Source organism: Ctenopharyngodon idella, chromosome 9, assembly GCF_019924925.1.
Source record: "Ctenopharyngodon idella isolate HZGC_01 chromosome 9, HZGC01, whole genome shotgun sequence".
In the NCBI taxonomy this organism is placed as follows: domain Eukaryota; kingdom Metazoa; phylum Chordata; class Actinopteri; order Cypriniformes; family Xenocyprididae; genus Ctenopharyngodon; species Ctenopharyngodon idella.
The window spans coordinates 20,690,548-20,714,903 of NC_067228.1; the positions used below are offsets into that span (position 1 = coordinate 20,690,548).

The 24,356-nt window shown below is 36.6% G+C and overlaps 2 protein-coding genes across 2 annotated transcripts in view; one reads left to right on the forward strand and one right to left on the reverse strand.

Moving 5' to 3' along the window:
• hs6st3b (heparan sulfate 6-O-sulfotransferase 3b) overlaps positions 1–7,157 on the forward strand; it is an 83,189-nt gene extending 76,032 nt beyond the window's left edge. Inside the window, exon 2 of the mRNA XM_051906625.1 lies at positions 986–7,157. Coding sequence (XP_051762585.1) covers positions 986–1,700 — 715 coding nt within the window. The 3' untranslated portion in view covers positions 1,701–7,157. The remainder of the gene's footprint in view (positions 1–985) is intronic.
• A 1,568-nt stretch (positions 7,158–8,725) lies between these two features.
• LOC127519135 (2-oxoglutarate receptor 1) lies at positions 8,726–10,883 on the reverse strand. Its single transcript, XM_051906627.1, has 2 exons — positions 10,711–10,883; positions 8,726–10,185 (listed from the first exon to the last, which is right to left on the reverse strand). Exons 1-2 carry the CDS (start codon positions 10,711–10,713, stop codon positions 9,181–9,183), a joined length of 1,008 nt encoding a protein of 335 aa, XP_051762587.1. The 5' UTR covers positions 10,714–10,883; the 3' UTR covers positions 8,726–9,180.
• Positions 10,884–24,356: the final 13,473 nt, after the last annotated feature.

Sequence of the window (24,356 nt, forward strand, 5' to 3'; positions counted from 1 at the left end):
AAATTGTAGTTTAGCAATGTATTAATTAAATATGTTTTCACGTTACATTTAGTGATTTATAAGTCCCACTCTTAAAACTGTTTTCAGTTTACGAGTAAAATAAGACCTGTGGTTAATGTTACTCAAAGAGACGTTCATGTTTTGTTCTATAATATAAAATATAACGTGCATTTGGGAATGCAACATGCACCAACCTTCCTATACTTGTATTGAGAAGCGCTTATCAATAAAAGAGAAGCTTTAAGAGCTCCCTGTGGGGGTAACAGTGCTAACCTGTGGTTAAAGTGATAGTTCACCTAAAATGAAATTTCTGTTATTAATTACTTTCCCTCATGTCGTTCCACACCCGTAAGACCTTCGTTCATCTTCAAAACACAAATTAAGATATTTTTGTTGAAATCCGATGGCTCCGTGAGGCCTCCATTGCCAGCAAGATAATTAACACTTTCAGATGCCCAGAAAGCTACTAAAGACATATTTAAAACATTTCATGTGACTACAGTGGTTCAACTTTAATGTTATGAAGCAACGAGAATACTTTTTGAGCACCAAAAAAACAAAATAACGACTTTATTCAACAATATCTAGTGATGGGCAATTTCAAAACACTGCTTCATGAAGCTTAGAAGCTTTATGAATCTTTTGTTTCGAATCAGTGGTTCGGAGCGTGTATCAAACTGCCAAAGTCACGCCCCCCCAGTGGTGAACCATTGAAATTTCGAAACACTTATGACGTAACGAAGCCTTGTTTACTGAAATCATGTGACTTTAGCAGTTTGATAGATGAAGATGAACGAAGGTCTTACGGGTGTGGAACGATATGAGGGTGCGTAATTAATGACCGAATTTTCATTTTTGGGAGAACTAACCCTTTAACATTATTCGAAGGGACTTTAACGCCAACAGGAATTACAAACTAAAATGTTAAAGAGAAAATTAAATAAAAGATAACTTTATTGAAGTAACGTTGTGATTATCATTCCAGGAACTTCTACTATATCACCATGCTGCGAGACCCTGTGTCACGTTACCTGAGCGAATGGAAGCACGTTCAGCGTGGTGCCACCTGGAAGACTTCCCTTCACATGTGTGACGGTCGCTCTCCCACACAGGACGAGCTGCCCACCTGCTATAACGGAGATGACTGGTCGGGGGTCACTCTAAACGAGTTCATGGACTGCCCTTCAAACCTGGCCAACAACCGGCAGGTGCGCATGCTGGCCGATCTCAGCTTGGTGGGCTGCTACAACCTCTCCACCATGAACGAGAGTGAACGGAACCCCATTCTCTTGGCCAGCGCCAAGAATAACTTGAAGAACATGGCCTTCTACGGTCTGACGGAGTTCCAGCGCAAGACGCAGTACCTGTTTGAGCGCACTTTCCGTCTGCGGTTCATTTCAGCCTTTACACAAATCAACAGCACGCGTGCCGCCAATGTGGAGCTGCGTGATGACATGCGCAGCCGCATAGAGCAACTGAATTTCCTGGATATGCAGTTGTACGAGTTTGCCAAGGACCTCTTCCTGCAGAGATACCAGTTCATCCGCCAGCGTGAGCGGCAGGAGGAGAGATTGAAGAGGCGGGAAGAGAGACGTTGGCTCAGGGAGCGCCGAGTCAACCAGAGCAAACAGCCCAGTGTGGAAAACCAACCTCAGGTCACCACAACTGAGGACTATGTCAGCCAAGTGGTCCGTTGGTGATACCGTTTGGAAACATGCACTAGAACACAGAGAACATAACGGGCCACCTGAGGAAGAATAGATCACTTTTTGGACTTTTTCAGTTTAGCACTCTGAGTTTGTTTTTTTTTTTGTCATGAAGTCTGTTGCACTGGGAAAAAAAAAAAATTGCCTTGAGCAGTATTTTTGTCTTGTTTTCCAGTAAATATTATCTAAAGAAAATGACATGAGAAGCAAAAATGCATAAGATATTTAGAATTCTTTTTAAAGAATATATTTAGAATGACTCTACTTTTCTAGTTTTAAGAACAGAATTTAGTGATAATTTATTCTCAATTTAACAAAGCAAAAATTGGTTGAGAAAACTTTAATTTAAAGATACATACCTGTAATTGTTGTCTATTTTAATATATTTTAAAATGTAATTTATTCCTGTGATGGCAAAGCTGAATTAAAAAAAAAAAATTTTAAAAAATTGCCATTCAAAATTTTTTTTATGTTTTTGAAACATTTTTTATGCTCACCATGGCTGCATTAAAAAAAATAACTGTAATTTAAAAAAAAAAAAAAAAGGTAATTTATTCCTGTGATGGCAAAGCTGAATTTTCAGCAGCCGTTGCTCCAATCTTCAGTGTCACATGACCCTTCAAAGATTTGGTGCTCAATAAACTTTTCTTATTATTATCAATATTTAAAGGTGCACTATGTAATGTCTAGCAGTTCTAGCGGTTAAAAAACAAAACTGCATGCATTTTCTTTTTCATAACTAAAAAAGAGAGAGATTATCCTACTGCTCATAAAACATTCACTACTATGCTTAAAAGATATAACCAATTAAGATGGAAAGACTAGCTGAAGACGTTACTGTAGCTATACCCATTAATAGACACAGTAAAAATAAATTGAAAATAAATTCCAGCACAGAGCTTCAACAACCATAATGAAATTACCCTTCACAAGAGATAATTCTTTACAGTGAACTCTGCTAGAGAGCAACATATGGCAGTTTATCTGTTCAATAAAATACCTTACTCACCTGCTGAGTACTAAAAACACCATCTCTGCGTCGCTTTTACAACATTTCAAATCCCTCAGTTTTTGCCATCTCCGAAAAGCCAAGCCAATGCTGATTCTCATTTTATTACAAGCTCTGTTGTGTTCTCTTTTTGCCAGCAGACTTTCCTCTATTCTGCATTTTTTAAAACGGGTGATTCGCGTCTCGAACGCCCCCAGGTGGTTCATCCCAGTATAGCTCATAAACCCTGCCCTCTCCATGTAATTTAATAGGACGTGAGAAAAACTAAACAATTAAATTAAACTTCAAATAATTTTTTTCCAAACATTTTTCTTTTTTTAAATGAGTTTGGTTTTAGTTATTTAATGCTTAAAAAATGGGGGTGTGACATCATGATTGACAGCTGTGATTGACAGCTTCTCTGAGCAAAGTAGTCATTGAGGCACCAACAGACTTTATTGGGGGAATTTTCGGGAGCTTTAACTTTAATATCTACATTTCCATAACTGTTTATTTCACACCGACATAATGAGTTGTTCTGCAGTAAACTGTACTAAATGATTCTGCGAGAGTGTGGGCGGGGCCTTGATAGCGCGCGGCTGCACTTCATGCTCACTACCGCACATAATCGGGTCCAGAGTTCACTACTGCGCAGACTCAGGTCCCGAATCAGCACAAGATGTCAGCGCCATGTTGGGACATTGGCAGCTTTACTTTTCTTCATTGGAAGAGAGTGGAGGTGCGCCGTTCATATTTTTTTAAAGTCTATGTACGCAATTTAGCGCGAAAACTATCCCGTCAAGTCTAAAATATAAACACTTATAATAGGCTTATAACACTTATAGTGAATCAGGGTGACAAAAACACGTTTTGGAAAGAAGTAGCCTAGTGATGTTGTAATTTTGTAACATTATAAATGTGTTTACTCTCACTTTTGATCAATTTATTACGTACTAAAAAACAAAAATTTAATTGAAAATCTTACTTTCCCCAAACTTTTTAAAGGTAGTGTATATTCTCTGAAAATCTTAATATATTATTCAATTTAGTTTTGTTTGATGAGATTCAACTTAATGTCATTGTGCAGAGTACAAGTCCAGAGCCAATTAAATGCAGCAGCTTATTACATGTACTCATTAAGCAGACACATTTTGCATTTTTATCTTGTTTCAAGAGTAAAACATGACAAAAATACTGACTGAGAAAATGGATTTTTTTGTTGTTGTTTTTACAGTGTTTTCTTAAGATTTCTGCTGATTCGAGGCTGCAATGTAAATAGACTGCAATCCAAAAGTTGAAAAAGCAACATATTTGTGAAGGAACAAACCCTACACCACAGAGTTATATAAAGGTACAACACTGGCAATGTGAGGGTTGTACACTCAAGCTGTGTTCTTGCATTCAAAAACAGCTAGAGAGAGTGAATGAAAAAAAAAAAAAAATGCTGACAAGTTTTTAATGCCCAGGCCTGTTGCCAGTAGAGATTTTCAGAAGACACCCTCTCTGAGCTCTCTCACTTTTTTGTTTTTAAAAAAAGCAAACTTACAGCATGGAGACCGTCTGTACTGAGAATCTGTAGTCTCTGGTAGTTTCTCAATGATACGTTGTACAATTCAGGGTTAGCAGACGCCACCACAACAAGAGCCTCATCTGCGACATAGTAATAGCAGAGAAATGTATTGAAAACGCTGTATTGTATTGTAAACGCTGTAAGACATTTAAAATATTTTTTCTTCATTGTTTTCTTTTTTGTCGAATATGATTTTTTGGAGAATGAGTTGCACAACTAAATTTTTATACCAAAAAAAAAAAAAAAAAATTGTTCTTCATGTTTCACAAATGCAAATAAAAATTTAAACAAAACAAAAAATAAACAGACATCCATCCTGTTCGCTAAGCCATAACTGTAAAAAGGGGACTTCAGGTTAATGGATTGTTTCAAAACTCTTTTTGACATTGAGATCGTGTGTTAAAAGTGTGAATTAACTCATGGAATGAGAGGGTTTGGTTTGCAAATGATGAACAGATGGAATGTGAAAGCACATCACGTTTGTACGCCCCCTAAAGGTGGAAGAAAATTCACATCACAAAAAAAGTCATAAGATTGCTCCCAATTATGATGGTAATAATACTTCAGCTCACGTTTGACTCGGAATGGAACAGTATAAAGACTTTGGGAATGTCTGTACACAAGATGAATCCAGTATGGAGCTACATTATGCAGCAAAAGGGGTTTTAGGAAGACTATGAATGGGTCAGTATTTGTGTATCCAGTGCTGTTTCACACGTTTCTGTAGTCCTCATTAAAACTTTTACTGTCTGGAGAATATTTCTGAAGCCAGAACTTCCAAGTCACATGGAATGAAACGCTTGTGGTCTTTAAATCCTTCAACCACCGGCGGTAAAAGGAAAAGAAAAAAGAGAAGCCCTTTTCTGGTCTGCGCTTTGTAGCACCTTTTAAAAACTACATTCATAGATGTAGCGTGCAAATGAATAAAAGATGTGAACACATGCACATTTTTGATTTTTCTATACATAAAGGCAAATAAACTGTCTGTATTGCTCATTGTGGTTATGGAGAACATGGGAATGCTACATTTACAGATCAAAGTTTTGGAATGCAGTACCAGAAATATATGATTTTAGACCAAAAAGACTATAGAAGTTTAATGTTTTGTTTTCTTTGTATATGTTGTTCCATATGTTTTAACTTGAATCTGTGCTGCTATTTGTGTTTTTTTATTATTATTACTTTAGCCTTTATTGTGTGGCCAAAAGAGGTTTTTGTACAAGTGCAAGTTTGTGTGTATCTGTGTGTGTTAGTGCGTGTGTGTGTTCTGAAATATCAGTGTTGCAATGTATTTTAATTGCTTTGTTCACTTAAGTGCAATATGATATTAAAAATTAACTCCTTATGGGAAATGAAGATCTTAATAAATACATGTTTTGGTTTGTTTGATAAATATTAATTTAGCCTTAATATTATTCATTTTATTAATATTCATATAAAGTACTATATAAAAATACCACAAACTCACACAGAGGAAAATTGTTAGCTTTATTAGATGAAAACTTCTTAAAAAAAAAAAAAAAAAACTCAACTCACTGCTCAACTACAGTATCTCACAGAAGTGAGTACACCCCTCACATTTTTGTAAATATTTTATTATATCTTTTCATGTGACAACACTGAAGAAATGACACTTTGCTACAATGTAAAGTAATGAGTGTACAGCTTGTATAACCGTGTAAATTTGCTGTCCCCTCAAAATAACTTAACACACAGCCATTAATGTCTAAACCGCTGGCCACAAAAGTGGGTACACCCCTAAGTGAAAATGTCCAAATTGGGCCCAATTAGCCATTTTCTCTCCCCGGTGTCATGTGACTCATTAGTGTTACAAGGTCTCAGGTGTGAATGGGGAGCAGGTGTGTTAAATTTGGTGTTATCGCTCTCACTCTCTCATACTGGTCACTGGAAGTTCAACATGGCACCTCATGGCAAAGAACTCTCTGAGGATCTGAAGAAAAGAATTGTTGCTCTACATAAAGATGGCGTAGGCTATAAGAAGATTGCCAAGACCCTGAAACTGAGCTGCAGCACTGTGGCCAAGAAAGCCCGCAAACAGTTTGCTGAAGACAAGCAGACTAAGGACATGGATTACTGGAATCATGTCCTGTGGTCTGATGAGACCAAGATAAACTTACTTGGTTCAGATGGTGTCAAGCGTGTGTCGCGGCAACCAGGTGAGGAGTACAAAGACAAGTGTGTCTTGCCTACAGTCAAGCATGGTCTGGGGCTGCATGAGTGCTGCTGGCACTGGGGAGCTACAATTTATTGAGGGAACCATGAATGCTAACATGTACTGTGACATATTGAAGCAGAGCATGATCCCCTCCCTTCAGAGACTGGGCCGCAGGGCAGCATTCCAACATGATAACGACCCCAAACACACCTCCAAGATGACCACTGCCTTGCTAAAGCATGTCTCCAGACCTAAACCCTATTGAGCATTTGTGGGGAATCCTCAAACGGAAGGTGGAGCAAAGTGTCATTTCTTCAGTGTTGTCACATGAAAAGATATAAAAAAATATATATTTACAAAAATGTGAGGGGTGTACTCACTTCTGTGAGATACTGTATATATTTCTCTAAAATGCATAATTATATTGACCCAGGGCTGAAAGACTAAGACTAAGCTTGTTCATTTCACATGAAGTTTTAGTTCTGTTCAAAGGTCTGGCATTATTTGTTTGCAGGTGCCATTTGGTTTTATATTTTGTATCTTGTATATGTATTTTACAGAAAGTGTGGCGTTTAAATACATGTTGGGTCCACTGTGGGAAAAATCTCAAAGGTGCCATAGTCTCTCTCTTTGTGATTCAACCACTAGAGGGCAGAGAAGCTCCACCAATGTTATAATGTTACCCATTGTTTATATATACAGTGTCAAGAATACCGTTTGTAAACCCATTAAAAATGCATTTCTGCATTGATTACAAATAAAATGTGGTTTGATCTTAATTTAACTCTGACTAAACTAAAAACATGCAAACAATTGTACTTTTCACATTTTTCTTGAATTTTTTTTTCATTGGGTGACAAATTTGATTTTAGTTATTTCTAAATTTAAATAGGCAACTGAGAAACGTTACTAACTGCACCTTTAAAAGAAAGAGTTAGAGTGACCTGCTAGAAAAGTGTCATGATTTTTCACCTGCACTAGGAAATGACACATTTCATGTAATTTGGCAGGATAAAAAGATGTCATATTATTAGACAAAGACTAATTCATCCACCGGTCACCTGAAAACCATTTTTCTTCTCAGGGTCTTCAGTGACATATCCTGAGTGTCAAAGTGTTTGACAGAAATGGTGTCATCCAATTGTTAGGTAACTGTCAGAAATATAGTTGAAATAGCTTTTTCATTAAAAGGGTTTTATGTCTTTGTGTCTGGGGGAAAAAGACTGAATTTCTGAATTCACAATGTTTATAAAACAGTAGTTTATAAAAAAGTAGTACTCCTTTAGAGTCTGCACTCAGACATTTAGATTTCTGATCTGCACACTAGTTGTTATTTTACAGTATGATGTCTTCTGTCTGTGTTCTGATGGTGTCTACTGTATTTGGCAGTGGGGCAATTAAAAATGAGCTCATTTAATAGATGGTTCTGACAGTCCTTACAAACATCACAATGGAGCAACACAACTGAAGAACAGAGAGCAATGTTCATCGTTAATTCCTGAAAAATGACTGAACTGAAGGAATGTTAGGCTGCTTACAGTTCCTTATTGTAATGTAATAGCCATCTCATGCCTACTGAAGTACTTCTGAGATTCAAATAGCTTCCCATAAATACCATTGTGTTTCCTTGTCTGTGAAGATTATTAGTCATTCAGGTAATCAAAGGATGTCTTGTTTTGTGTGGCCACTCATCCGTTGGGTGGTGATTTCCCAGCAAGAGTGGATGAAGTCTCATGGATGAGTGGAGAAACTTTTTCAATTAATAGAAAGCATCTGAGCCAAATGACCCAGATTTATTTCTGGAAGTTAAAACTTAACTATATAATAGTACACATATTTTGTGTCCTTTTTATATAATGTTATTTTGAGGTTTCACTTTATCAAAAATAAAAATACAAAGGTTTACATTTGAATATATATATATATATATATATATATATATATATATATATATATATATATTGCTATTAATTGTTTGACAGTAATATACAGTATATATGTTCATTTAAACATTTCTTAATATTTACAGAACAAAATACACAAAGCAGCTGTAATACAGTTAAAATACTATTACACACTATTTTACATTTTGTACAAGTCTACATAATATGATACCAGTATATTAATATACATATGTACAATTACTGTTCAAAAGTTCTGGGTCAGTAAAAAAAAAAAAAAAAAAAAAAAAAAAAAATATATATATATATATATATATATATATACATCAGCAAGGATGCATTAACTTGATCAAAAATGACAGAAAAAACATGTTACAAAGTTTTTTTTAAAATAAATATTGTTTTGAACTGTCTGTTTTTTAAAGAATCTTGAAAAAATGTATAATTTTAACAAAAAATATTAAGCAGCATAAGAAAGGTATCTTAATCAAATCAGCATATTAGAATGATTTCTGAAGGAACATGTGACACTGGACGTAATGGAAAATACAGCTTTACCATCACAGGAACACATTACATTTTAAAATATATTTTAGATTGTGATAATATTACACATTATTTTTTACTGGGTTTTTTTTTTTTTTTTTTAATCAAATAAATGGCACCTTGTTGAACATAAGAGACTACTTTTGGTACAAAAACATTAAAAAAATATCACTGATCCCAAACTTTTGAAATGTAGTGTGTGTGTGTGTGTGTGTGTGTGTGTATATATATATATATATATATATATATATATGTATATACAAACACACACAAACATATATTCACACAATGTATCAGATCCTCAAGAGGTCTGTCTTTGACGTATTGTTTGGTGTGTGGATCACAGATATGGTGCTGCTCGTACGTTCCCTCCTGTGCACAAAGCTCCAGAAAGCCTGTTGAAACTTGTCTCCAGCCAGTGTATAAAGCGCTAGGTTGAAGAAGGTGTTGAGGCCCGCCAGGGGTCGTGATAAGATGTAGGCTGCATGGATGCCTCTCCTCTGCATGCACGGCACACCAGCGCCGCGCAGGCTATCCACTCTCAGTACACGCATGATATGAAATGGCAAGAAGCACACCACAAACACCACTAGAGTCAAAATGGAAAGCATGCGAACTCGAGAACGACTCGGCCTGTTTCTGGATATGCTGCTCCCCAGAGCACCTGCAATGCGAGTGTAGCTCCAGCACACCACCAGCAATGGCAATATATATCCAAACACGGTGAGTATCCAACCGTACCACCACACCACCAGTGGATCATTACTGGCGAAGTCAACGCATTGTGTCATGTTGTCCTTTTGCAGTATAGTAATCATCCCCAGCATTGGGGCGATCTCCACTAGCGAAATGGCCCAGACGGTCAGACAAGCCAAGATGCCCCATCTTTTCCTCCGGATCTCAGCAGCCTTCAGCGGATGCACCACTGCGACGTAACGGAAGATGCTGAGGCAGGTGAGGAAGAGGATGCTGCCGTAGAGGTTGTAGTAGAAGCAGAAGCGAATGAAACGACACATGAACTCCCCCAAAGTCCAGTTTCTGGTAATGTAAAATTGGACCAGCATAGGTAAACTCAAAGCATACAGCAGATCAGCTACTGCCAAGTTCACCATTATAATGCTGCTGCTCTTCCATGGTCGGAGCTTTGCCAGGTAAATGATGACTGCCAGGAAGTTTCCCACAAATCCAACTACAGAAATGATGCCATACATCACTGGCAGATAATAACTTTTTATGTATTCATCAATGGGAGGACAGTCAGTTGAATTCATTTCCAGGCCTGCCAATACTTTCTGTTGCTTCTCAAAAACAAATACACAGAAGTGACCGTTTTAGATTACCTTGTATATTAAATGTATAAATCAAATCTTTTGAATTGATTTGCCAAAAAGATTTGTTCAACTTATTCAAAAAAGTCGAATGGCATTATGCTTGTTATGAAAGAGTCACTGAATCATTTACACAACCGATTCACATGACAAACTAAACAACATGTTTCTTCATGAACGAGATGTATCATTCAATGTTCAAAATTTGCCTGAACAAAATCTCAGTAGAATCAAATTCGTGCTGAACAAAAAGATGAGCCAATGAGCTGTCAAAAAACTATGGCGGTATTACCAAATGACAATTGTACAGTAATACCATGATAAACATACAGCAGCATTGACATTGTGTCATGTTTAACCATGATATTATGGTACTGAACCATGTACAAACAAACCAATGTTATATACTGTTTTTGTAAGTCTAAATCATTAACCTACAAATTTCAGTTTTTTTTTACCCCCAACATAAGGCATTTTACATTAATATTCACTCACCATGATGAAGGTTTGTTGATCCCTCACTTTCTCCTCAGGTTAGTGTTCAATACTCAATGCAGTACCATGAATGCACAGTCATCAGGCAGACATTCATTGATTTGTGGTTGTCTATCAAGCGTCATCTGTGTTTTGGTATTGTCTGACTTCACTCCCTAGAAACAAATGCATGAGTCACTTTGTCTACCACAGAAGTGAGCATTATCCCTTGAGTTACTATTTAACATTTCCTGTAACTTCCTAATACACACACATTTCCTGAAACATTTTATGAGAAACTTCTTTATAGCACACAATATACTGGAGTAAGGTCTATGAGATGAGTAATTTCATAAAAGTTCTCGTATGCAGTCCCACCTGTATGTCTTGTCCAGTGAACAAATATGTGCAGTGCTTGTTTGAAAATAATTATTTTTGCATAAGTTTGTCCAGTGACATAAATCTGATATCAAAAGTCACAAGTTCAGATCAGAGATGACTCTGCAGCTAACAGTTTCTGTTTGCAGCTAGCAGTATTTTTTGTTTGTGAAAGTGAATAACAAAGTAAGAAACATACTGTAAGTAGGCCTATAAGTATTGATAAAGCACCATTATATTATGGATCATTGAACCAGGAAGTTTCTGAACACACCTTATGGTATGAGGAAACAGCAAGACCAAGAAACAATCAGAAGGTCTTTATCTTCTTTATTGCCTGTGAAATCTGTGTTCAGTATTCAACCGAAGGTTCTCCCTCAGGGTCTCTTGTTGTCTCATTTGTATTGAGACTGCACAACCACAACACATAAAATATCTACTGACTACTATGACATTTGAATAAATGTAAATGGATAAAACTAAGTTAGACACAAGGCCCTCTGGATAAATTAAAATGATTACAATTGGCTTGTTTGTGCTTTGATTTTATAATGCTTACTAAGGCTGCATTTATTTGATCAAAATGTAAAAAACTGAGATGCATTTTCCCCATGATCCTTTGGTGAATAGAAAGTTTTAAAGAACAGCTTTTATTTTAAACAGAAATCTTTTTGTAAGATTATAAATGTCTTTACTCTCACTTTTAATAAATTCCACGCATTCTTGCTAAATAAAAATAATATTTTATAATCTCTTTCAAAAAGTCAAAATTATAAAAAAAAAAAGTAGTAGTCACCAAGTAAACCTCTGTAAAAGTAATGTAGCCATAATAAGATCTCATTTAGGCCTACCATTTATTTCAATTGATAAAGCATACATTTCCATTAGATGATAATACTAAACACATATTGCTCAAAAGCAAAAAAACAAACAAACAGACCATCATTTGCATTAATATTTACTGTGTACCAAGTGTTACCACTAGATGGCGTGCAGTATTCATTTTTTTTTTTTTTTAAATACCCCGTTGTCAGTTTTAAAGATTCAGTATTAAAAATCCAAAACTCAAAACTCAAAAAAAAAAAAAAAAAAAAAAAAAAATCCATGTGGTTGTCTTTTACTGAGAACATACTGAACCCTTCCAGACAACTGTTGTTCCCAGCTCATGATCTGCTCTCTGGAACTACCTGATCTGGAAGTTAAGACATTTTGTTCCCAATACCTGGAGAGAGGCTGACTTTAAAATGAAGAAATGCTTCTTTATGAAATGTCAGATGCTCGAAGCATCAATTATTATTACTGTAACCAATGATTTACAATAATATGTTCATAGTTAGACAAATTACATAATTCATAGTAAATTTTGGGGGTAACGCATTACAAATAACACCAGTTACGTAATCAGATTACTTTTTTCAAGTTACTATTAAAATAACACATTACTTTTAAATTTACAACAAAATATCCAAGTTACTTTTTTAAATAAGTAGTTATTTTCCCATGTATTGACTGACACCTCTCCTATCTTCATGTTGAGAGAAATTGGAAGTGAGGTGCAGAGGTGTTGTGCGTGCTGTGTAAACATTTGCATTTACTCATCTCACACAAAAACAGACTCAGTATTCCTCAAAAAGAATAAAACAGTGACAAGCAAACTCAGAATAGTAAGCAAACCTGCAACAATTAAATATGTTAATGTGTATTTATATGTATTCAATCTCACTTTATAAATCAATGTCTTTGCTGCTGACCTTTGATGTTCCAATTTAACCGTACTAATAGCAAAAACTGTTAATGCTGAACGTTGAACTTTCTTCTCCTGCATCTTGTTCTTCTGCAGTGACAGAATTGCAGCACAGTTGAAAGGTTTGTTTGAGCTGCGCCCTCTACTGTACAGGTGTGAATTTGTGTTTCCTTCAGCCTGAGGCTTATTCATTTCACTTTTGTTGTAAAACAGTCTTTACATATGCAAAAATTTAACTTTTTTGTTGTTGTTAAAAACAAACAAACAAGCAAGCCCAGCCCAGATGAGAAAAAGTAATGAAAAACGTAACATTACTTTACAAAAAAGTAATGAAGTAATGCAATTAGTTACTTTATAGGATGTTGTAACACATGATTTTTAAAAGTAACTGTCCCCAACACTGTTCATGGTACAGAATAGTAACGCACAGTGCAGAGAAACATGAAAGTGATTTTTTCTAACCTTATCAAAAGGATTTTTACACAAAACTTTTTAAGAATAAGAATGCTTACACTGACATATTCCAGTTTTATGCCCCCCCGCCCCCAGTTTTCATTTTTAATAGCGATAATAGTAATTAAAATAGTGATAATAGTAATAAAATAATATAAAATGAAATGACTGTATAGAGTAAAAATATCAGTCGAAGTGTACATTCTCAAGTACGCAAACATGGATCTTGATTAATGATAAAAAATTTTCAGCCCTATCACATCCATACTTACACTATATCAATAATATGTCTTGCACTTGCAGCACAAGAGTTTTAGACTATAATGTGTATACTGTCCTACATTAAAACAATAGATAGAAGAGCTCTGTTGGTGTGCATGTTCTTACTCAAGAGACTTGTTTATTAATTATTAATCTGAATTTCAGTGACAGTCAAAGTGCATGTACTGCAATATTTTAGTTACAGGACAAAATTTTGACTACACTTTAAATTCCAGACTTTGACATCTTTGTAACTCTGAGCACAGTTTGAGATATTATTGAGTCAGATGAGACATGTGTGATGTGAGGGAATTTTTTTTCAGATGTTTTTTTCAGACATTTTTTTCTCACAAAAATGTGAGAAACAAAATGCTCTCTTTTAATCTCATTGCTGTTGGAGAAACAATTTAAATATTAAAGGGATCTCATTTGTTTTACTTTCTTATGGAAATCATGTACCATAAGATGAAAAAAAGAAGCCATTTCATTTCAGCCAGTGGTGTTTTAATTCCAAAACACTTTAGGGACCATTCACTTCTTTGATGTGGTACTGTGAGACTGGTTCCTATCTTGCAGGAAAATCTTGAAGCCAAGGATTTACTACATTTTCAATGGCCATATTGACTGGACTGGTGTCAGGTCTTTCTGAATGGACAGACACTTCATTAGCAGGAGCTGCTGTGTGGTTGACGTGATGACAGATTAGTGCGTGTTTCTGTTGAGCTACTCTGTGTCCACACTCTCCAGGCAAAAGCCGGAGTACATGAGCAAATTATCTGAAATTGCTGTGGGGTTCATGTGAGATTCCTATCAGAAAACTGAGATGCACTCCAATGGGTCTTGACCAAAACTAGAATATGAATTAAGGATGCACGAAGTAAAAGCAAATCAATTTTTATTCTAACCATTGTCAAATCCAACCTACATTTTTTCAAAATACATTTTTTTGTTGTTAACTGTGCTTAAATTAATAAGTAATTATCCTTACTATCTTTATATAGAAATTCCCAGCGTTTATTTTTTTTAAGCTTTTGTTACTGATTTGTGCCCAGTTTCATCTGAAATTCATTGTAAAACATAATGAATAAACCCTTGGCAAAAAAATAAGCTTGTGCTTATTGCTTCGACATTTACTTTCATGGAAATTGAATGTCAAGGCATTCACGTCTGTTTTATTGTTTGTTTGTTTGTTTGTTTGTTTGATTTTCATTTTTCCCTTTCCTCATTTCTCTCTTTTAGAATCTGGATGCGCATGATGAAGTCTTTGTGATTTAGGCCTCTGGGAATATATGCGTTACCTAAAACATTTACATGCCATGAGCCTGTCTCTGAGATGCAGTGCTTTAGGGCACAGCATCACCTGAACAGTCAAACATACAGCACTGCTAATGGCATGGGAAATCATGGTCATGCATTTTCAGCCCATTTGGACACAACGCATGGATATGAAAATAAATAATTTCACAAAAAATGTAATGGACAGAGATATTACACATATATGGACAGAAAGCTCTATCCACTAGAGTAATTGACATTTAGCTGATAATAAACAATGAATAAATTCCATTTAGCATATACATGCAATTAAAATGTACAGTCTTCCTTTTCCAGGAAAACGGACAAAAATGTTGCAGTGAGTAACGTAAGAAAATCAGGTAGGCTACGCTTCAGATGTTGCACAGCACCTTGATCCTGCGGTCTTTGATGGCATGTGATGCAGCCGTGAAAGTTGTCTTGAGTGTCGATGAGAACGTTTGCCTGCAGTCAGGGGCAGGAACTATATTAGATCTATATGTTTCACGTTCTTTGTCGTCAGCAGTGTTGGGGAAAGTTACTTTTAAAAGTAATGTATTACAAAATTGCGTTACTTCCTAAAAAAAGTAACTAATTGCATTACTTAGTTACTTTTTATGAAAAGTAATGTGTTACTTTACATTAGCTTGCTTGTTTGTTGTTAATAACAAAAACAAACAAACAAAAAAAAAAGTTCTATTTTTGGCAAATGTTAAGGCCCTTTCACACCAAAAGTGCCTCAGGCTGAAGGAAATGCAAATTTACGCCTGTGCAGTAGAGGGCGCAGCTCAAACTAACCTTTCAGCTGTGCTGCCATTCTGGATTAGTCAAGTCAAGTCACCTTTATTTATATAGCGCTTTTTACAATGTAGATTGTGTCAAAGCAGCTTTACATTGATAACTGGTACATTATTTGGCTGCACAGCAGCTCTTAAAAGAATAGTGTCAATGCAGGCAGATCAAAGCACTGTTGAATATCAAATGTCAAGTCAAATGTCAAGTGTCCCCAACTAAGCAAGCCAAAGGCGACAGCGGCAAGGAACCCAAACTCCATCAGGTGACATCAGGTAACGAAGAATAGGATACAGGAGAAGGAGATTTTCTAAATCTAATAAAAAGTAGTTTTTTTATTAGTATGGTTGAGTTGGATCATTGAAGGTCAACAGCAAAGACATTGGTTAATAAAGTGAGATTAAATACATAGTACATTTGTGTAATTTAATATATTTAATTATTGCAGGTTTGTGTAAAATTCTGAGATTTTATTTTTACTGTTTTTATTTATTTAGAGGAATACGGAATGTTTTCATGCAAATAAGATGAGTAAATGCATGTTCACATTTAGTCTAGAGCTACACTAACCATCATGTTTACGCAGCACACACACGCCTCTGCACTTAACCTATTTCTCTCAACATGGGGACAGAAGAGGTGTCAGTCAATGAATGTGAAAACAAAGTAAATTGCATTACTTATTTGAAAAAGTAACTTAGATATTTTGTTGTAAATTTAAAAAGTAATGCGTTATTTTACTAGTCACTTGAAAAAAGTAATCTGATTACGTAACTCAAGTTACTTGTAATGTGTTATCCCCATCACTGGTTGTCAGTAGTGAAATGATTACAAATATTGCTTATTTTCATCAAGATGAAGAAATGAAGAATACATAATCAAATTTAATTCCATCCTGAGTCCTGACAAAACTGTTCATGTTATTCATGCATATAAAAAATATATTAAAACGAAAAATCACAGATGTTCTAATGTGATGCCAGCAAGTCGTTTCCCCTTAAGAATTATAGTTTAGCTTTTGTTTGTTTGTTTGTTGCCACACACAACTGATGCCATTGAAAACATGCTAAAACACATCTTAAACCAGCCTAAACTGATTTGCTGGTCTTAGTTGGTCTCCCAATATGTGGGTCTATTGGCTGGTTTTGGATGGATTTTAGCCACTTTTAAACTGTTCAAGCTGGGAGACCAGCTGGCCATGCAGCTAAACAGAGCTTGGCCAGACTTGTTTAAATGTTTGTGCTCTTTCAGAAGTATAGAAAGTTAAAACAACAACAGCTGTATTCATAATTTCATAGGGTCTCATTATTAGTACTACAACCTATGACAAGTACGGGGTTGGTTGTCTTGCTTGAGTTCAACAGATACACCGGTAGACAGACAGATAAAGACAGAGAGTGGAGAACAGCTATAGTGAAAGATAGAAACTGGAAAGCCACAGAGAATCAGAAGACAAAAGGGAGACCACTATTGCGTTGCCCTTGGATGTAAAAATGAGTTTTACAATGTTAAAGCAAAGGACAAAAAAGTCCATTTTTATAAACTGCTGCCGAAACTGGTCACGGCCACAAGATTTCCATAGTTATAGCAGCGCCAGGCCAGCAATCCCAGAATGGTGTTGGGGTGGAGCTTATATCATAGGTTTAGTGGTGGGGTTGGGCATTCTTTAAGGAAGAGCTTATAGTTATAGTGTATAATTGTAGGGTTAGTGGTTGGGGCGGGATACGCAATCATCAGCACCCCCCTAACTTCCACTCTGAGGCTACTGGCCTGGCACTGCTGTCCTCAGACTGCGGTGACGTGTGGTTCTGCATTTAGGTATCTCGTTGAGCATACATCAGTTGTACACTCATTATTACGGTGCATTATGGGGTTGAATGAGTGCACTCGATAACATCCACTATGGATTCAGACACCACTACAAATGGCTGTCTCCTCAAATTAAGGGTATAGTGGGTACACTGCTGGAGTCCTGAATTATTTTTGTTCACCTATTTTTATCAGCACGGAATTGCCTTGCAAATAGCACTGGAGCCCTCTATTGGTCAACTGCTTGATGACAGACATTATGAGTTTATCTATTACTAGTCACGATTACAGCAACTAGCAGAAAAATCAAAGAACAAAAACTATAATAATCTTCATTAATCCAACAGAGCCAACCAACCCTGTGACGTCACATGTTGTAGTACTGCAAGATGGCTTTGCCCTTGCTACAGTAGGTATAACATCTTTTTTCTTTTTCTTTTAAATGGATACATTTATTGTGTTTGTTATGTAATTTTTGATTAGAATGGAAATCCATTTAAATAATGTTAACTTGATTGACTGCTTAATTTCCAAGCCTTTTGGGTTTTCTAAGTTTCACAAGTTAGCTTTTTTGGCTAATTTATTTGATCTTAAAAGTCAGCCATATCAATTAGCATTTCCAATGGGGAAATTCACAGTAGATGATTTAAACATTAATAGGCTATATGTCTAGCTTAAAAGGATAGTTCACATGAAAATTATCTAATGATTTAGTCACCCTCAAGCCATTCTAGGTGTATGTGACCATTTTCTTTCAGACGAACACAGTATCCTTGCTCTTCCAAGCTTTATAATGGTAGTGAAAAAAAATAACCCACACTGCTCCAGGGGGTTAATAAAGGCATTTTGAAGTGATTTTTTTTGTAAGAAAAATATCCATATTTAAAACTCTATAAATTCAAATAGGTTCCAGCAGACGACCATCTGCACAAGTCGACTTGTGGCAAATGAGTAACCCCCTGATGCGATGTATGATGTAGGATGTATCATTCGCGGTTTAAACAAATGGGCTGGGCAAAAAACTCAAGCTCCTCTTCTCTTATATCAAAATCCTCCAACATTTCTCTTTAAAAATGATCATTTTAGACTTCTAATTTGTGACTGGTTTTGTTTCTCTTCCTCTGTGCTTCTGCGTTCATCATTATGTCATGCATCGGGTCAGAGGTTACTCTTCCGCTGGAAATCGATGCGTATGGGGCTACGGGCATCTGCCGGAAGCTACTTATTAAAGTTAATAAAGTTTTAAATATGGATATTTTTCTTACAAAAAACCCCATCACTTCGCTTCAGAAGCGAAGTGATGGGGTTTTTTTTTTTGGCTTCAAAATTTGGCCCCCCCATTCACAACCATTATAAAGCTTGGAGGAGCAAGGATAATTTTAAATATATCTCTGATTGTGTTCATTTGAAAGAAGATAGTCATACACACCTAGGACGGCTTGAGGGTGAGTAAATCATGGGATAATTTTCATTTTTGGGTTTAAGTAAATGTGCTTGGGTAAATGGCATCCTAAAAGCTTTTCTTCCAACAGAAAAACACATTTTCATTAGGCTACTCAACATAGAGCTTTTAAACGACTGCATATGGAAACTCTCAGAGACTGGACTCTCTGATTTGTTAGATCCTCTATGTTTTCCATTCTTTTTACTAAGACAGCCTGGTTCAAGGGCAGAAAGGCTCTTTTTTGGCACCATTAGCTTAAAGAGTGTAATGATGAGGATTGGATGCAGTACTTACAAAAGAACATCTCTACAACATTGTTCTAGATCCGAGGCCCATATATGATTATCATTATCACAGCTCTGTGCTAATTGCAGGAGCTCAACACCAAGCACAAAAGAGAGGAGAGAAAGATGGCAGCTCCTGCACCAACAAACAACTTATTGCACATGCGATTAATGGAGTGTTGCTACAGCAACTGAGTTAACACAGTGTTGCTCGCAATTATCTTGCAGTCAGGAGGAAAGTTCGAAGCAAACTAGGTGTTTAAAGTATGGGACTTGTCTTATTGCTTAGAATGCTGATGCATAATGAGGTTTACATTTTTTTAAATTGCCTGTAGAAAGTTCTTTGGTGACAATTCTGTCCATTTCTTTGTTCTCAGTATGTTTACCATTCTAAGGGCTTCTGCACTTGTGTCAGTGTATTGGAAGTGTACTGTTCTGTTAACATTAGAAAAATAATAGTTTTTTTCCTCTCAGTCCATGAATAAATATTTGGATTTGATGCCTGTTAACTTACAGTACAGCTAAAGTATCCGTGCAGTGTGTCAGGAGTTAGTTGTGTGAAACACACACAGACGAAGGAGCTTCAATATAAATGTCTTTAATGATGAAACTCAGAGAACAAATAAACATAACCTAACGTAAATGAGAACTGACAAAGACTGAGGGAGAACACAGGGAATATATACAGGGCAAACAAGGACTAAACAAGACTAATTAACAAGAGACAGCTGGGACAAATGAGTAACCAATGATACTAACTAAAGGCGAGAAAACTAAACAAAGGAGGACATGTGACAAACAGAACATAACTCAACACGTGACATTATCCCGCCCTCCCGGAAGGCACATCCCGCGCCGTATAACATCCACAGGGGTGGGAGGGTGGCAAGGACGTAGGTCAGGGGACAGGAAGCCTCCAGAGCGGCCTGAACTGTCCGATCCACCATGGCGGCCTGAACTGCCCGATCCGCCATGAGCCGGCTCCAGTTCCCGAATTCCCAAATTCATGGGCTGGAGCCGCCTCGGGACTCGGGGACGAGGCAGGGAGCCGCCTCGGGACTCGGGGACGAGGCAGGGAGCCGCCTCGGGACTCGGGGACGAGGCAGGGAGCCGCCTCGGGACTCGGGGACGAGGCAGGGAGCCGCCTCGGGACTCGGGGACGAGGCAGGGAGCCGCCTCGGGACTCGGGGACGAGGCAGGGAGCCGCCTCGGGACTCGGGGACGAGGCAGGGAGCCGCCTCGGGACTCGGGGACGAGGCAGGGAGCCGCCTCGGGACTCGGGGACGAGGCAGGGAGCCGCCTCGGGACTCGGGGACGAGGCAGGGAGCCGCGACGAGGCTCTGGAGCGGCGGCCACCTTGCGACGAGGCTCTGGAGCGGCGGCCACCTTGTTGATAACTGAACTGAAGACTTGGGGATTTGCCGGAGGACAGAAATGGACGGATCCATTGGAGGGATATGTGTAAGGAACCGGCGTGGGGCGAGTTGGTAAGGCCTCATGTGTTTCCAATGGGGTTGGATGAGGAGGATACTTCTTTACTTTAACTTCTTCAACTTCAAAGTTTGAACCGTTTAAAAAGAGTACGATTTATAGACTCGACTAGGGAGAAATAACAAATAGGTTCATCATAACGAATTGTATCCTCATCCAATCCCATCCAAAAACACACACGGAGAGAGGTGTCAGGCCAGCTCACCTGATAAGAGAGCTCAGGAAATTCCTTCACATACCTCTTCAAAGGACGACCATTCTGCCTCAGTCCCGACAGGTGGTCCTCAGCCAGGATCATATTGTTTTGGTCAGTTCTTCTGTCAGGGGTTAGTTTTGTGAAACACATCCAGACGAAGGAGCTTCAATATAAATGTCTTTAATGACAAAACTCAGGAGAAAAAATAAACACAACCTAACATAAACAAGAACCGACAAAGACTGAGGGAGAACACAGTCAGGGAATATATACAGGGCAAACAAGGACTAAACTAGACTAATTAACAAGAGACAGCTGGGACAAATGAGTAACCAAGGATACTAACCAAAGGCGGGAAAACTAAACAAAAGAGGACATGTGACAAACAGAACATAACTCAACACCCACATGTGACACAGTGATTGAGCTGTCCATTTGTGACACTGACAGTAATTGCTGTGTGAGCTTAACATTCCCCAGCGGTAATTGTTGTAATCTTGATTATCACGTCATACATATCTACAGTATTTATTACCAAATGTGTTTTTTTGTGACATTAATTGAGCCTGCCTCGGTTCAGTGGTTTGGAAAATAGGAAAGGTACCTAATTCAGTAAAATAATAATCGTGCCAGCTGTTATGAAAAGTTGTTATGGATGAATGAACTGAAAGTATCAAATAGAGCTTGTCCTGTGTGTGTTTAAAGGGGTCATATTATGAGGAATCAGATGTGATCTTTCCTCCTTGATCTTTTTAGATAACAAATAAACACTTATATATTACATATTACACTTATATATTACTTACTATATGATATATATACTTACTATATATATATATATATATATATATATATATATATATATATATATATAACTATACTTACTATATACATTTTAATTTAACTGACAAAACATTTTTACATTACACAATATGATATTTGTGCTATAAAAACATGTGAACTTAATATCAAATAATAGGTCAACACTGAATGCTGTAATGTACTTTCTTTTATGCTGTGAAAGATGGAAGATGCACTCCTATTCAATTCCTGCTTTGTAATTTTGTATTTCTTGTACCTGGAAGGCAAATTAACATCAAGCAGCTGAATAAAATTCAATATGAAGAAAAATAACAAGGAAAAAATAAGAAATTAGTGGCTGATAAATGTGTCTGAATTATAATATTAATAAGATGGGACGATAAACTGCTGGCATAGGATATTTTTAAAGGTCAGGGTACTGTTTTCTACTGGACATATAGTGGTATAATACACAGGAACTTATGTAACTGTTTCTTAACTGATTTTCCTTATTATTCTGTCATTGTCAGTTTAAACGCATAACATATAATTTCACAAACTAGCCGCCAAGAACACAACATGTTTGTTAGGCCAAGTTTGGTCCATATGGCTACAGGTAATGATTTCACTGTTACACACATCTGAAAATTATAGATCGAGCTTCATTCAAAAGAGAATTTTAACTAGTGAAACAAACAAACAAAAATAATAAGATATTCTTTGTACTGAATTCACCAGTCACAGCCAAATAGACTCTAGAGGGTTTTACAGATATAATAAGCAACCACAATGTCAATTCTGCACTACCAGCTGAGAATGAATCATATTAATTTAATCAATAGAATTCTCTTTAACTGTGCAGTTAATCGGTTCAGATGGCTCTAATAATAAAGCATACAGAGTGGCCGGGTGACCTTTGATATATTTTTGATTGTTTGTTGTTTTTAATTGTAGTGTTGCTAATCAAACTCAAACTCAAGCGGGATTGTAAGATTATGAATGAGATCTTGAATATCAAAAAATTTAGTTCAGAAAAGAGTTCAGTTTCACAGTTCAGGTAGGTGTCACATTTGGTTTTGGTTAATGTTTATGTTTTCATTTCTTTTATTTTGGGTTTTGTTCATGCTCTTTTTTTTAGGTCTTTTATTTTGAAGTTTAGTCATCGTTATGTTTCCTGTTTGTCATGGGTGTGTGTGTGTGTGTGTGTGTAGAAATCATGTTTCATTGTTCCTTTGTCTAGCTTTGTTTCTTGTAAAACTGTTCGTGAGTTTCATGTTCATGGTCAAGTTTAGTTCATGTTCATGGTCAAGTTTAGTTCATGTTCATGGTTATGTTGTTTATCGTTCAAGTTTAGTTTAAATGGTGAACAACCTTGGTCAGCCAAAACCAAACAAAGACACGCTCAGAGAATGATGCAGCACTCAACAAGTTTTTTTATCCTCTTAGGAATAGACTTTTGACATTATATTTTAGTGAATTTTAGTTTTAAGTCTGAATGTCCTGTAAAGAGCAGAGATACCAAATGTTTGGAGGTTTCAACATGACAACTTCTCATTGGTTTTTAAATGTGACTGACATTAACTTAGTGTCAAATTTAGCACTCTTATGGACATATGATAATATTTTCTATGACTACCCATTTATGGCCATTTTAGCTACATATTGCATAAAATAAAATGGTATATCAATTAATTCCATTATGTCTTTCATAATATACATTAGTTGCGAATCATCTTTATACAAAGTTAAAACAAATCCTGAAACCTAAAGATTGATTTTTTTTTTTTTTTCCCCACCAATCAATCACATTATTTTTGCCTGTCATGTCATTTCATGTCTTTTTTTTTTTTTTTAAACAACTGAGTCCTGGTGTACACTACAGAGAACATAGCATACTATATTAATACTGTAAAAAATATCTTTTTAAAAAATGTTTTGTTTCTTATGCTCTAAACAATGTAATGACATGAAAAAAATACTAATACTAGTTCTCAAGAGGATACACATTTCTGTCCACCCATGGAAAGAAAGACTTTAGATTTAATATTGCAAGATTTGTTTTTGTTCAAAGTATTTGTTACCATGAAAAGTACTGAAGTACCCTGAGAGAAACATTCACAGTAGATCACAGCAAAGATGAAAGGACTGTGGGCAGAGTTGGTGATCTCTTCAAAAGCCAGACCCTTATAGCATGTTTCCTCTGCCAAAGTCATTTCTACAACACCATTTCCTCATTCCCCTCTCCTGCGTTTCAAATCTTTTTGTCTTCTCTTGGCTATAGCCATGAAAATATGGATGTATGCTATGATCAGGCTTCTTTTTCAGTAGGTGTGTCAGGGGTGGGAAAAGAATCTGGAAGTCTTTGAAAAGTTGAGATCAGTCAGATAAAAGGAAGCTTTCTTTCATCATGATGTGTTAGCTGCTTTGATTGACAGTTACCTGCTTGGCTGATCTGAAGGTAGACTGTCACTGGCTTTCCTCTTAAAACACTAGTTTGCAGGATTGCAGAGAGAGAGGGAGAGGTGGTCCATGAGTGTGCAAGCTATTTCATTTTTTTTTTTTTTTTGCACAGAATTTTGGATGACAAGCAAGAAGTAATAAACATCTCAATATGTCCAAATCCAGAAGCATTGTAGCATTTGATTGCATGTGTAGGTTTAGATTAGAGGTAGCCTTGCATAACCAGACTTTTGGCTAACAACATGAAGTCTGGTCCAGATT